Genomic DNA, 12,129 nt, shown 5'->3' with positions numbered 1-12,129 from the left:
CTCCTCAGAGCAATGCCCAGTGAAGAGCAGCCTTCTGCTGTGCCAACACTGGCTTTTGGCCAGTTTGCTAAAGGTGCCAGCATGGGATTGGAGCCAGCTTACAAAAGGTCAACATACCCCAGACGGGATCAAGTGACTTCTACTGAACTGCAGTGTCACTCAAACTGCCACTTTATCGCACACAGTGTCACACGGTGAGACCGCTCTGCTTGTGGTGCTCCAGCAGATAATATGTAGAGTGATACAACAGGCTTAACAGTGCTGAGGCAGATCTGAGACAATGTCTGTTGACATTATTAGTTGTTCAGTGTATTATATTATAAAACTCCATTTCTGAATATAAGTGTTAAGTGCCATGTAAATATATTTTGTGTGTTTTTATGTTTTTTTAGGTCTGGACATGGCTACATCTGGCACATTGCCATACATCAAATGCTTGCAGGGCTGTTCAGTACATGCAGATGGAAGCATACACAGAAGTGAGTGCACACAACTGACAGAAACATTATCATATATAAGGTGTAATATATATTCTATTTTTGTTTCTAATAAAAGACTGACTGCATGAAACACTATTTATATGACAGGGTATAGAGGTATCAAAAAATTGAATGAATGCTATTGATTTTGCTCAATAACTGTAAAAATTATAATAATTTACCATCACAAAAATTCCCTTATATAGAGGGAATACCATTCCCTATTACTTGTTCACACTGGTTGAACTTGCATGATATATCTGGTCATTTGAGTTTCACTGGATGGATTTAGTATATTCAACATACTGTGTCAAAACTGTAACTATAAAGGGTTTCCCCAGTGGTGTATATCTGTTTTATAGAGGCATCTGTTAAGAGCCATAAAGTGGACATTACAATGTCAAATGGCTGAATTTTAACCTGTTGTGTTATTAACCTTGTAAAAAAAAGTATGCCTTTAGTAAGTCAAATGAGCAGCGGGATGAAATGAACTGTTTGCTATATGAAATTGACTGAAATCCAACTCCTGTCAGCAGGCACTAAAATTGAAACGATAAATGACTCCTTAGATACAGAGGCGAGGATGAGGGCGTGCTCACTTTCAAGACCTACTGCTAAGGTTCAAACAGTTTTAATCATTTTATAATCAAAGCGTAATTCTGCTGATAAAAATATAACATCACAGAGAACCACAGAAATGTTTGATTTGTACCTTCCTAAGATTTTTTCCTTTTTCTTAACGTTACAAGTTCCTCTACTAAACGACTAAATCACCTTTACAGAAATCTTCAAATCCAAGAAGAATGAACTGCTGACTGTTCCTCTGGTCTTTGAACATCATCAACTCAGGGTCAGTGAGTTATCACATGAGTAATACTGAGAGAGTCAGTGGCAGTTACAGCACAGTTTATCTGTGAACGACTGCCAACAAGGATTATGACTTTTTCCTATCACACTGCATGTGAGGAAACTGTAGATGAATACTGACCATTCATATGAGGTATGAACTCTTAAAACTGCACAAATCCACCATGACTGCACAGGTAGGAGTTGTTTTTTTGCAGATAAAAAAAATATTGTTATCTGGACATATGGTTAGATACAGAGCAAATCAAAGTTTAATAAAATATAAAATATTGAATGTAAAAGAAATTAGATTAACCGACAATTTATGTTGTGTGTAAAAGACCAAAAAATTAAACACTGTGTCTTTAGTCACATGTATTTTATTTTACTGAAGACTTTGTTCCATTTGGTACATTGTAAAGTAATGTTGGGCCCATAAAACACAGCAAATATACACACATCATTCTGCATTCATGAATCTGCATGAACTAAGACAACCACAGAGGGTCACAAGACAAATTTAAAGGGCCATGAGACGTAACAGGAGATGAATTAAGTGAAGAAAGAAAAAAACCAATATTTTTTTGCTGCACCAAATGATGTTATACTTTCCTCTAATCATTTAAATGAACCAAGAAAACAAAAACGAATCACTCTTTGCTTGAACTGGTTGTAACCAGTAGACAAATACAATGAAAGTCGGGAACCACTACACTAAATTCATTTAGAGTTAGAAAAGACACAACCAAATATAAAAACACACAACCAAACACACGCTGCTCTTGCTGATTTGTTTAGTTGCACCCATTTTTGTAGCTTACAATCACAATGGTCTCACCAGTCTGAACGTGTAATGAAAGTATGAAGATGTGGAAGACATTACAGTTCCTTTGACATCGATGTACTGTTGTTTGAAAAGTGCTACGCACTGCACTCTTTAACGCCTTCTCTTCTCTCTGCGAACTCTTGGCTTATCCCCTTGTTCATCGCCAGCCGATGTCTCCTCCACTTATAAAACCACCAGCACAGTGAAAATGTGTAGAGCGCAAAGAATGCTGGGAAATCATAGAAGAAAACGATGACAAAGAATCCAGCAACTAAAAGGGCGCAGATTAGAAGTCTGGTGATGTGACTGAGCGTGTATAATACACTCCACCACACGAGAACATCAGACTCTTTTAATTTCTCAGAGGAGGAGCTCGGGCGTTTGTGAGATGGGTGTTCTGATCGATTAAAGTTCTCCTTGTGGGCGACTACACTGCCTTCTATTTGTCTACCTGTCTCCTGACGGTTGACTGATCTTTCTTTTATTTGAGAGTAGTTTTCCTGATCCTTTGGAGAGCTGAGAGTTTGGGCTGATTCAGTCAATGACTGCCTATTCAGAGCAGCTAAAGTGGCAGCGAGATCTTGACTGAGATCAGCACTTGAATTCAAATCTGTGTGTAATTCAGAGAGAAAGTGGGTTTGCTCTATTGTGCCGAGCGATTGATTTCTTTCTTTTGGGGAGTATTCATCGCTATTAGTCACTGTGGTGTGCTCCAGGCCTTGACAGGGACTTATATTTGGATCCGTTGGTAATTCTGACAAGGAAAATACACCCGAATCAAAAGTGTCACTGAAGTCTTTCTCACAAAGAAGATGGCAATCACGTGTAATATCAGGTATATCTGTCAGCCTGCCCCCCATTCCATCAACATTAGTTGTGTCTCTTATAGAGGCCTGCACTTTCCCAGCACCAAACACCTCTTCCCAGATCCCCCTGACCAAATCTTCTCCAAATCTTTCTATGAACATCGCCTCCAGTCTCGACTCTATCACTTCAAGTGCTACAGTATTTTCTGCCGTAATAAGTTCTTTTGTTCCCTCTGACAATTTTTTAGATTCAACACGTGGAGAGCTCTCAGCTTCTACTGACAACTCTTGTTCTTTCAATTCAGCGGGTGCGTTCTTCCTCTCCCTCTGAGGGTCCTCCACGTTGCCCATCAACACCCCCATTGCTTCTATTTTCAGCTCTCCAATACTCTCTCTCTCATCTTTGTCTGTCTGACTCATATCTTCCTCTATTCTTTCTATTGTCTCAGGTTGGTGTTGAAGTTCTTTTGAAGTGTCTTTCTTTGCAACATTCTCCTTCGCCTTAACTTCTTCTGGTCTTATTTCACTGCCTACATCCTCCTTCTGACCCTTCGTAACGTCCTGTGATGATATCCATCTCAGTTCTACCAGCTCAGTGGGGTCTGGGTTGCATTTATCTTTTGGAAAAGGTCTGAATGTATCACGGTCACTTTGGAAGACTTTCATCCCTTCCCTTGATTCCACAGTGTGTCTTTTCTGTGATGATGGGTTTATTTCCTGTTGCTCCACATTTATTCCACTACAACTCAAGCTTTTACCTTCTTCTGTCTGATTTGAGACTAATACATGTTCCCCTGGTTCAGATGTCTCTACATTTTCCTCTGCTTGTTTCAGTGTTGAGTCCTCCTCCTCTTTCTGAACATCCAATTCCTCCCCTTCTAGGACTGGCCGCAAGTGTTCATTATTTACTTCTGAAATTATTGATGTGTTTCCCCTCTGCCAGGCTGATGCTTCCTCATCTAATACAGCAATAATTTCAGCTTCTGCTCCAATTTGTCTCTTTGGTTCTTTTCTTTTTTTCCAATAGTAATTTTCCACCTGTGTCTCTCTGAATCCCTCCAAGTCTTTGTTATTTGATGCCATATCCTTGTTTTCTGATTCATCCAATTTGAATTCACTTTCCATTACTAGGCATGGTCTGAAATTTTCCTCACATGTTTGGTTTGGATTGAATTCATGTGCACGTGACTGTGCAGGTCTTATTTCATTTTCATCTCCCTCATTATCGTGTAATGGATTTTCACTCTTTTGGTTCAGCCTGAATTCCTCACGTTGCTTTTCATCTGCACACCTCTGGGAGATTTCACACTCTTGTGTTTTATGTGGCCTAAATATCTCATCCTCCGCTGATACTTTATTTTCCATGCAGTTCGTCATGAGCCTTTCCTCTGCTCTTTGTCTGGATGTGGAAAAGACAAACCTCTCCCCATTCTTTGTCCCCTGTCTGATTGTCTCACTAAATGCCAGCGTGTCATCCGTTGCATTGTGTGCTGTACCTGTAACCTCCCCTTCCCCGCTGGAAGAAAGACCCTCATCCAGCCCTGCTCCCTGTGAGATCCTATCAACAGTGTTGGCATTCTGAGACTCTGGCATTGCTGTCATGTCTGTTGTCTTCGATTCCCCTGAGCTTGTTACTAAGTCAGCTGTGTGCGGTGTGAAGGGCTCGTCTCCTCCTATTCCTTCTGCTTCTCCTATTATTTCTTCTCTTTCTCGCTCACAGATTGCATACTTGTGACACTCAGCTGTGCTGTCAACAGAGCCCTTGGACACAGGCGTTGCCCCCTTGAGGCTAAATTCCTGCGAAGTGTCTGTTACAGAGTTTGTCTGTGACCTTTGGGATGCATCTTGTGTCGCTGTGTTGTCATCTCTTGGACTGCTGACACATGCCTCTGCTGGCTGGTGGTCTTCGGCGTTCAAGGTGACATTAGCCAACGGTGTTTCGCGTTTGCCTGACAGCAGCTGACATGCAGCTGAGGTGTGTGCGTGTAGGGTGGCGGGTGTATCCGTGCCCACCTGAAATTCTTGACTGCTTGCTGCATATTGGGTCTGAGGCTCCTTATCATTTGAGGGAGACACTGACGCTGCTGTCTGCAGCCACTCTGACTCTGGAACACCAGAATGGTCCTTACAGCTCGGCCCATTAAGAAATTCCTGCCATACATCACTCACTGAGGTTTCTTTATCTGTGGTATCATCTGTGCCATTAAGAAAGGTCTCCCACATATCATTAACAGAAGGTTTGTCTTCTACGTTTTCCTCTGACGCTTTTGACAAGGTCAGTTTTGCTCTTCCAGTCCAAATGTCATCCATATCAGCAGCCCCCCACCGCTGCGGTTTGTCATTGTTCCAGTCCAGTGTAAGCAGAGGAATCTGATGGTAGGTGAGGACCTGTGGACTCTCATTGAGTTGTTTCTTTTGGTTACAGAGAAATCTGGCAGAGCCACCCCACAGGGCTGGAACGGGCTGAGAAATCTTCTGGCCGTTGGCTGAGTCATGTGGATAAGCTTTCGGTACTTGTTGTCTCCTCCGGGAGAGGCACTCCTGCACACGTGCCAAACGTGTTGCTCTGTGCCGGCTTTTTACGCTATCCACCTGTCAGAGAGGCCAAAGGTCAAGCCAAGTGTTTATGCCTGGATGACTTGAACCGTAACCAGAGGCTACCAGCACAGTGTATTGTTAGTCTGTAAATCCTAATATTGTATACTTCATGATAAAAAATTTGTGTCACGGCCCAATCAACGAGTATTCTTTGATTTTTTAACATCACTGTTATGATGCAATGATTGGCAACAGGGCTGCAACCTAAGCACATAAGCCTATTTTTGTTTACACCATCAATTTTACTGCAAGTTTACAAGTTGCAGGTTGCATTTATTATTAATAGTTTGCACGAGTAATTGCAGACATGTTCTCGAGTGTCAGGTTAGCTGAAGTTCCATATCCTTTTGGGACTCACTCAGCACTGTGCAGTATGACATGCATCTCTGGCTCAGTTGTCATTCATACCTTTGAAAGAGCTCACTGATTTTTCTCATTTAATATCCACAGCTTACATCTATCTGGAGACAAATAAGAGCAGTGTTTGTGTGGCGCACGACATCGGACTAGCACTGATCACTAGTTTGGTGAGCAGTGTGTGCTTCTGCGCGACGTGGACTTCAAGAAGAGTCTGCGACTCCAAAAGGTAATAAATGAAGCTCACCAAAGGTTTGTGTTCTTCACGGTATAAAAATGATTGTATCTCTGCACTGTCCACTGTCTTTCTGTCAGCCTCCTCTGCTTTATGAGTGGCCTGTGCTTCTGCAAAATAAATGACAAACGCAAGGGATCAAAGTTTGCCTGCACACTTAGATAAATACGCACAGTTATGTACATGCACACATGCACACACATTGAGATAGTAAGTATACACACCTGCACAAACTGTTGCTGTGTTAACGGTCTCCTTGGTCCTCTCCTCTGCGCTTCCCCTCCTGTGGTTCAAAATAAGTAACAGTAGCAAGCTCACAGATACTTTTACAGATAATACACAACTATTAAACGGCTGTTCAGGTGTATTTTCTTCTGTTAAGTGGATATAAAAAAAGAGTGGTGGCGGTGGAGACGGCTAAACCACACCAACTTTTCAGATTAAAAGGGTCACCCTTACTGGCACACTCTCTCCACTAACCACCATGCCCCATAATGCCTCATAATTGTTTCTATAACTTTCCCATTTCTCCTTTAACTATAGTACATCTCGTCTTTATGACCATAGTTTAGTGAAATGGCAGAGTAAAGAGGGGGTCAGTGCTTTCATCTAGTCTGTGTATTTTATCAAAGAGACATCCTTAGTACCTTTTATACTGTTGTTCTTCTTCATCTCTCCTGTACTATACCTGCATCACTGTGATACACTTTAATAGGCATCCACAAAATAGGCATTGTACTTGTTTCAGCGCAGTCAGCATGTACTTGTGCCAGCACCCTTTGAAACGTGTTTGTCTGCTGCATTATCATATTTCCATATCTTTTAAACTGCAGCAAATCAGAACCAAACATGCATAAATACAGAAAAAAAGAACTACTATGCCTAAAGCAGGAAAAAGGTGTTATGTAAACTGCTGTCAAAGAGGATAAAATACGCATATGTGTCTCTCTCTTCCACACTGTGACGCCATGGAAATCTGGACAGACATCTGACCTTAAATGGGGAATATGTGTTCCACAGTCCAAACCATCCATTGCTGAAAAGTTACATAACAGCTTACTGTAAACACACAAAGGCCCAGCCAGAAAGCAATATTAGCTTGTGCTTCCACTTAATGAGAAGAACAGCACAGTTCAAAGACTGACATAGTATTCCTACTACGGCAAAAGACAATTATTTTGAGTCTTTTCCTCTTTCTGGTTGATGTTTGCCAGGCAGTGACAGTAAGATATTGTAATAATTTTGTGTCTATGAAAAGTTTCCCCCTGATTGATCCTGGCTCCCAACCTACATTTCATTTGAATATTGATCACCATGCAGCGACATCTATTGTTGACGTACGAGGGGGTGACGTGACTTCCTTCAGCAGTGGCATGTTTAAAAAAAGATTCAGCATCAGATTCTCTCACCTGTTAGCTTTGAGACAGCTCCTCTTGCTCTTGTAGCTGGTACTCTCCTCTTGCATTTGAGGCCCCGGCTCCTTCGCTTGTCCTTTCTGGTGGCAGAACAGCACATAGTTCATTTCCTGGTTGTTTGCCCAGAAAGTTCCCACCGATGTTTCATACCGCAGGCAGAAATCCACCCTGGTCCCGTCTCGTTCAAAGGAAGGAATCAGAGTATACTTGAAAGTAAACCTGTCTGTTTTCCTGTCACTCGATCCAGGCACATATTCCGCCAACAGGTCGAAGTAGCTGTTCCAGCAATCCAGAGAGATCCGGGCATAAACGGACTTACTGTAGCTGAGGTTGACCACCCTGACGATGCCGCGGAGCGTGGTGGTTCCTGGGAGAAGCTCGATGCTCTCCAGCTCAACCTTCTGCACCTGTAGCCTCTGGTCCAGCTCCTCTGGGGACAAAGGGACCGTAAACAGACAGGACAAGTAGACTTCCTCTAAAGGATGGGTTACTTCCCTCTCAGGAGACTGGCTGACCTCTGACTCTGTCCCTTCAACATTGTCAAACTCCTTCACTGATACCAGGTTGAGGCCAAATGCATCAGCGAATGACACTTTCCTGCGAACAACTGGAGGGGGCTCAGGTTCAGAGTCCTCGTCTGTTTCCTCGTCTGTGGTGGAGCCCATGGGAGACGAGGCCTCAGTTCCTCCCTCTTCCTGATCCCTGCTTTTTTCCTGCTCCTCCTCCTCCACCATCACCCCATCCTTTTCCAAGGGCTGGAGATACAGAGCCTCCATAATGTGCTATGGTCTGAGAGGCAGCTGTCTGCCTGTCCTGCCGTCTGTCTGGCTTGGAGGGTGGCACAGACCAGAGTGCCCCTAGCCTGGCTGCGGTGATACTGTAGAAGGGAGAGCAGGGAGAGGACGTGACTTGACAGATGGAGTTCGGTTACAGCTGAACATTGTGAGTCTGAGCCAGGTCTATTAATAGGACACATATAACTAGACCATGGCAGGCCGGTTATCCTCTCAGTTATCCTCTCACAATGTGTTTGCTAGTTACAAAATAAATATGTGAAAATAGAGTTTTGACAAGGCACTGTAAAGTAAAACTAATGTACTTTAATGTATTGCATCATCATCTTTGTTTTGTGACTTCAAATGTGAAAAAATTCCAAAATCCAAACTAACAATTTGCATTTTGACTTCACTATGTTTGTGGCTGGGACATGAATTTTGAACTAAGTGTAATGGTATGATACAGACCAGTGATAACACAGACTATCATATAACCAAAAGTTTGTTCCTTTATTTTACATTATTTTATTAAATTGTGATCTATCCTGTGTGTGTTCATATACAGCCTGGCAGCTATAAGCTTGATGAAGATGGAGCTTCTTTCATGACACTGAAATACAACTTTCTATTTTTATTCATTAGCTTGAACAATATTTTTTATTTGATTTTATTGCATATTGAATAACAATGCAGCAGTGATTCTAAAGTGACAAAGAATGTCAAAAATTAAACTTCATGTTCATGTACATTTCTAAAATACATATATAAAAAAAAAAATTGGTTTCAGTTTCCTGGTCCATCGAAAGCCCTTACATGAAGCCGGAGCACGAGGACACTGTAGTGAACAGGTCTGCAATTGGAGGACCACAGTTCAAGCACTTGTGTTGTCAAGGGTCTGCTCTGCTCATGTGCAAGACAGTGTCACCCTCTGTGCTGCAGGGGAGCTGATGCTGACCACTGACTTCCACATGCAGAGTGCAACAAAAGAGAGAATTTCCCCATTGAGATCAATAATGTATCAAATGATTGTGTGTTGGCATTTTCAGTATGAGTATCTACGGGTCCTCTCGCATCATTGCCATTAGAGACAGCCTTCATTTTTTAGGTTCACTGCATCTTGGAACAGAAGACTGAACATTATTGTGTTCTTCCTAGCAGACTGGACTCTGTGTGTGGGTGTGTGTATGTGTGTGTGTGCACCGGTGTTTCAGATAGGAAGTTCAATTAAACTAATCCGTGATTTGCAGTGTAACTATACCCCTGAAAATCCATTATATCTTGTAAATAGACTTTAGTGCTGGATATACAATCCTTCACAGGTAGGTTTTGTCCTGAAAAGACCTTTTGTTTTGCTTTTTGAAGCCAAAGAGTTTCCTCTTAGGACTTTTAACTGCAGCTTTTAGTCTTTAAATAGTATCAGAAGTTTTTCAAACAAACCAGTGTTAAAAAACAAAACACAAAATATGTTTGTTTTTTCCCTTTTTGAGGGTAACTTTATTCACATTTATCAGGAACACAACAAACAAAAACAATCAAAGCGCTGAATCCACGCCTTTTCAGTGGTCTTAACAAAAATGTTTTTGTTTCTGTTATTGTGTCGACCTCTTGAATCATCCAAAGGACAACTTGCATGTCTGTAGTTTATCAGTAGATGGCACTATGTGATCAGAATTAAATACATCAGACTTCCACATTTGAGCCCAGTGAATCTGCATTTTCAGTTTGCACTTTCTGTGTGATAATGAGCTGCAAGTGGTGCAGATAATGTTAGAAAAAAAATCAGTCAGTCAACATGGAGGGAAAAATGAAGAATAAGAAAATTTCCATTCCATTTACTGTCCTTTGTCTAAACTGTTCTCTCGGACAGGGTCCATTACCAGCGTTGATCAGTAGGTGGCAGCAAACGACCACAATTCCTTTATGCCTACTTTCCCTTCCCATCCTCATCATTTCCCAGATGCTGTTTCCTCCTGCTTCTATTCCTGATGGATTTTTTTAAACAACAATTACGATTTGTAATACAAAAAATGCAAAAATCTAAAAGACTAACTACAGTGGACATAGGGTAATCTGACTGACCTGTCCTTCCAAAAATTTTTAAATTGTCCAATCAAATAGAAAACAATTCTTTTGCAAACCTTGGTGAATTTGAAGACATTTTGGAAATAAGGTAATGGTTCAGGAATATCCAGCCTGTCCAACAATGTGAGGAAACACTTTTACAAGCAGTGCTGGGGAAGGATTAACCTATAATAATAATAATAACTAATAAGAAGAATTTTATGTTTTTAGTGTCTCCAAAATGTTTGGCCTTATTAACGTATTTAATTCTTACTGACACACAGAGTAATACATCCCGGCTGCAAACTGTGTTTCTTTCATTTAAAGAACCAACTAAAAGCGTCTAATCCACACAGAAACCACATATCTCACAATTAGTCATAAGCATAAGGCACAAATAACAAATTAAATATGATATTTTAAAATGTTGACCGATGAGAGGATGAGTCCAGACACTTCTCGCGTTTCTTACATTTTTAAAAACTTGACACCCCCCCCCCCCCCCCCCCCCCAACACACACACACACACACACCCTCTCCTCAGCTGATAATAATCTGATCATTCATTTCTTGACCGTGAACGTCTCAACGATTTGAAAAAAAAAAGATGAAAGAAAAGAAAGACGAGATAGAAGAAAGCAAACCATTTTAACCACAGCTCAGGCTCAGTGTATGACTGGCTTCGGATCTACTATTAAATGAATAAACAGGCTTAATTACCTTGTGAGGGTAGAATGACAGAAAGGGTAAGAAAAATTCCTTCAGTCAAACTGTGCATCTTGTTATATCTTCTTTTTTTTCCTTTTAACAAAGTCTGTGTTTGGCTGTGATTTTATTTGACGAAATTTAGAATAAATTCTGTGTAGCCTAAACTTACACACGTTTACATCAAAATACGTAATTGCGAATTTTAATACTATTAATCATAATATCATTTTTCTGTATGCACACACTTCTAAACGACTGTTAATAAGAATATTTTTCTCTGCAAAGCTACAAATAAGTAAGGTCCATGTAAAATGGTATTTAAAAATTAAGTCTAATTTAATATGTCACAAAAAAAGAAAAAAAAAGCCATTGCTGGTGCTGAACGTACGGTTTACAGTCTGACCTGAAGGATGCTGAAGCTATAGTCTGTTCAGCTTCCTGGTGATGATATTTACAGTTTACACACATTTGATCTTCATTTTTACATCGATGTCATTTCCACGATTACACATTTTCTATATGCAGGATTATGAAAGTCTTAGAAGAATATTTGAAAGTAGTTTCCTGTACGAATATGACAAGAAAAACACAACTTTTTTTAATAAGAATATTTTATAAGAATATTAAAGAGTAAAATAACGTTTGATGTCAGACTGTGTGTGGTCGCTATGGAGAAGGCTACCGCGGAAAAAATAGAAGTTCTCGTAGAAATATTACAGGCACATTAAGGAAATATATATATAGAGAGAGATTTTTTAAATATATAGTTCCCAATAGCGAATGTCTTTGCAATAAAGCGACTTCTTGGCGGCTTCCATCATATGAAGCCAAGTTTCTCGGATGCAGCACCGAGCGTGCTGATCACTGAGGTCGGAGGGACCGTCCCGTTACTGGAAGGTGACCGGTTCAATCCCCGTTAATAACAAATACGCGAATATCTCTCTACGAGACGCTTAACACTCCGACGTGCGCGGCCGCCAAGAGAGTAAATACTAAAGCCCGTGAAACGTTTGAGGTGGGGA

At 41.0% G+C, this 12,129-nt stretch overlaps 1 protein-coding gene across 1 annotated transcript; it reads right to left on the bottom strand.

The window, feature by feature from the left end:
• Window positions 1-1,689: 1,689 nt before the first annotated feature.
• ppp1r3aa (protein phosphatase 1, regulatory subunit 3Aa) lies at window positions 1,690-8,480 on the bottom strand. The gene is made up of 4 exons (XM_041029845.1): window positions 7,557-8,480; window positions 6,372-6,430; window positions 6,160-6,257; window positions 1,690-5,549 (listed from the first exon to the last, which is right to left on the bottom strand). The coding sequence occupies exons 1-4, from the start codon at window positions 8,336-8,338 to the stop codon at window positions 2,247-2,249; spliced, it is 4,242 nt and encodes a 1,413-aa protein (XP_040885779.1). The 5' UTR covers window positions 8,339-8,480; the 3' UTR covers window positions 1,690-2,246.
• Between the last annotated feature and the right edge of the window lie 3,649 nt (window positions 8,481-12,129).

Source organism: Toxotes jaculatrix, chromosome 22 (assembly GCF_017976425.1).
Source record: "Toxotes jaculatrix isolate fToxJac2 chromosome 22, fToxJac2.pri, whole genome shotgun sequence".
Taxonomy (NCBI): Eukaryota; Metazoa; Chordata; class Actinopteri; family Toxotidae; genus Toxotes; species Toxotes jaculatrix.
Note: the sequence above shows the minus strand (reverse complement) of the source record. Positions and strands in the feature narration are given on the sequence as shown.

Excerpts from the sequence above, each read along its gene's own strand:
- ppp1r3aa (XM_041029845.1), bottom strand. The coding sequence starts at position 8,338 with ATGGAGGCTCTGTATCTCCAGCCCTTGGAAAAGGATGGGGTGATGGTG. Across the intron at positions 6,431-7,556 it reads AGCTGTCTCAAAGCTAACAG|GAGGGGAAGCGCAGAGGAGA; the intron begins GTGAGAGAATCT and ends TTTGAACCACAG. Across the intron at positions 6,258-6,371 it reads CACAGCAACAGTTTGTGCAG|AAGCACAGGCCACTCATAAA; the intron begins GTGTGTATACTT and ends TTTATTTTGCAG.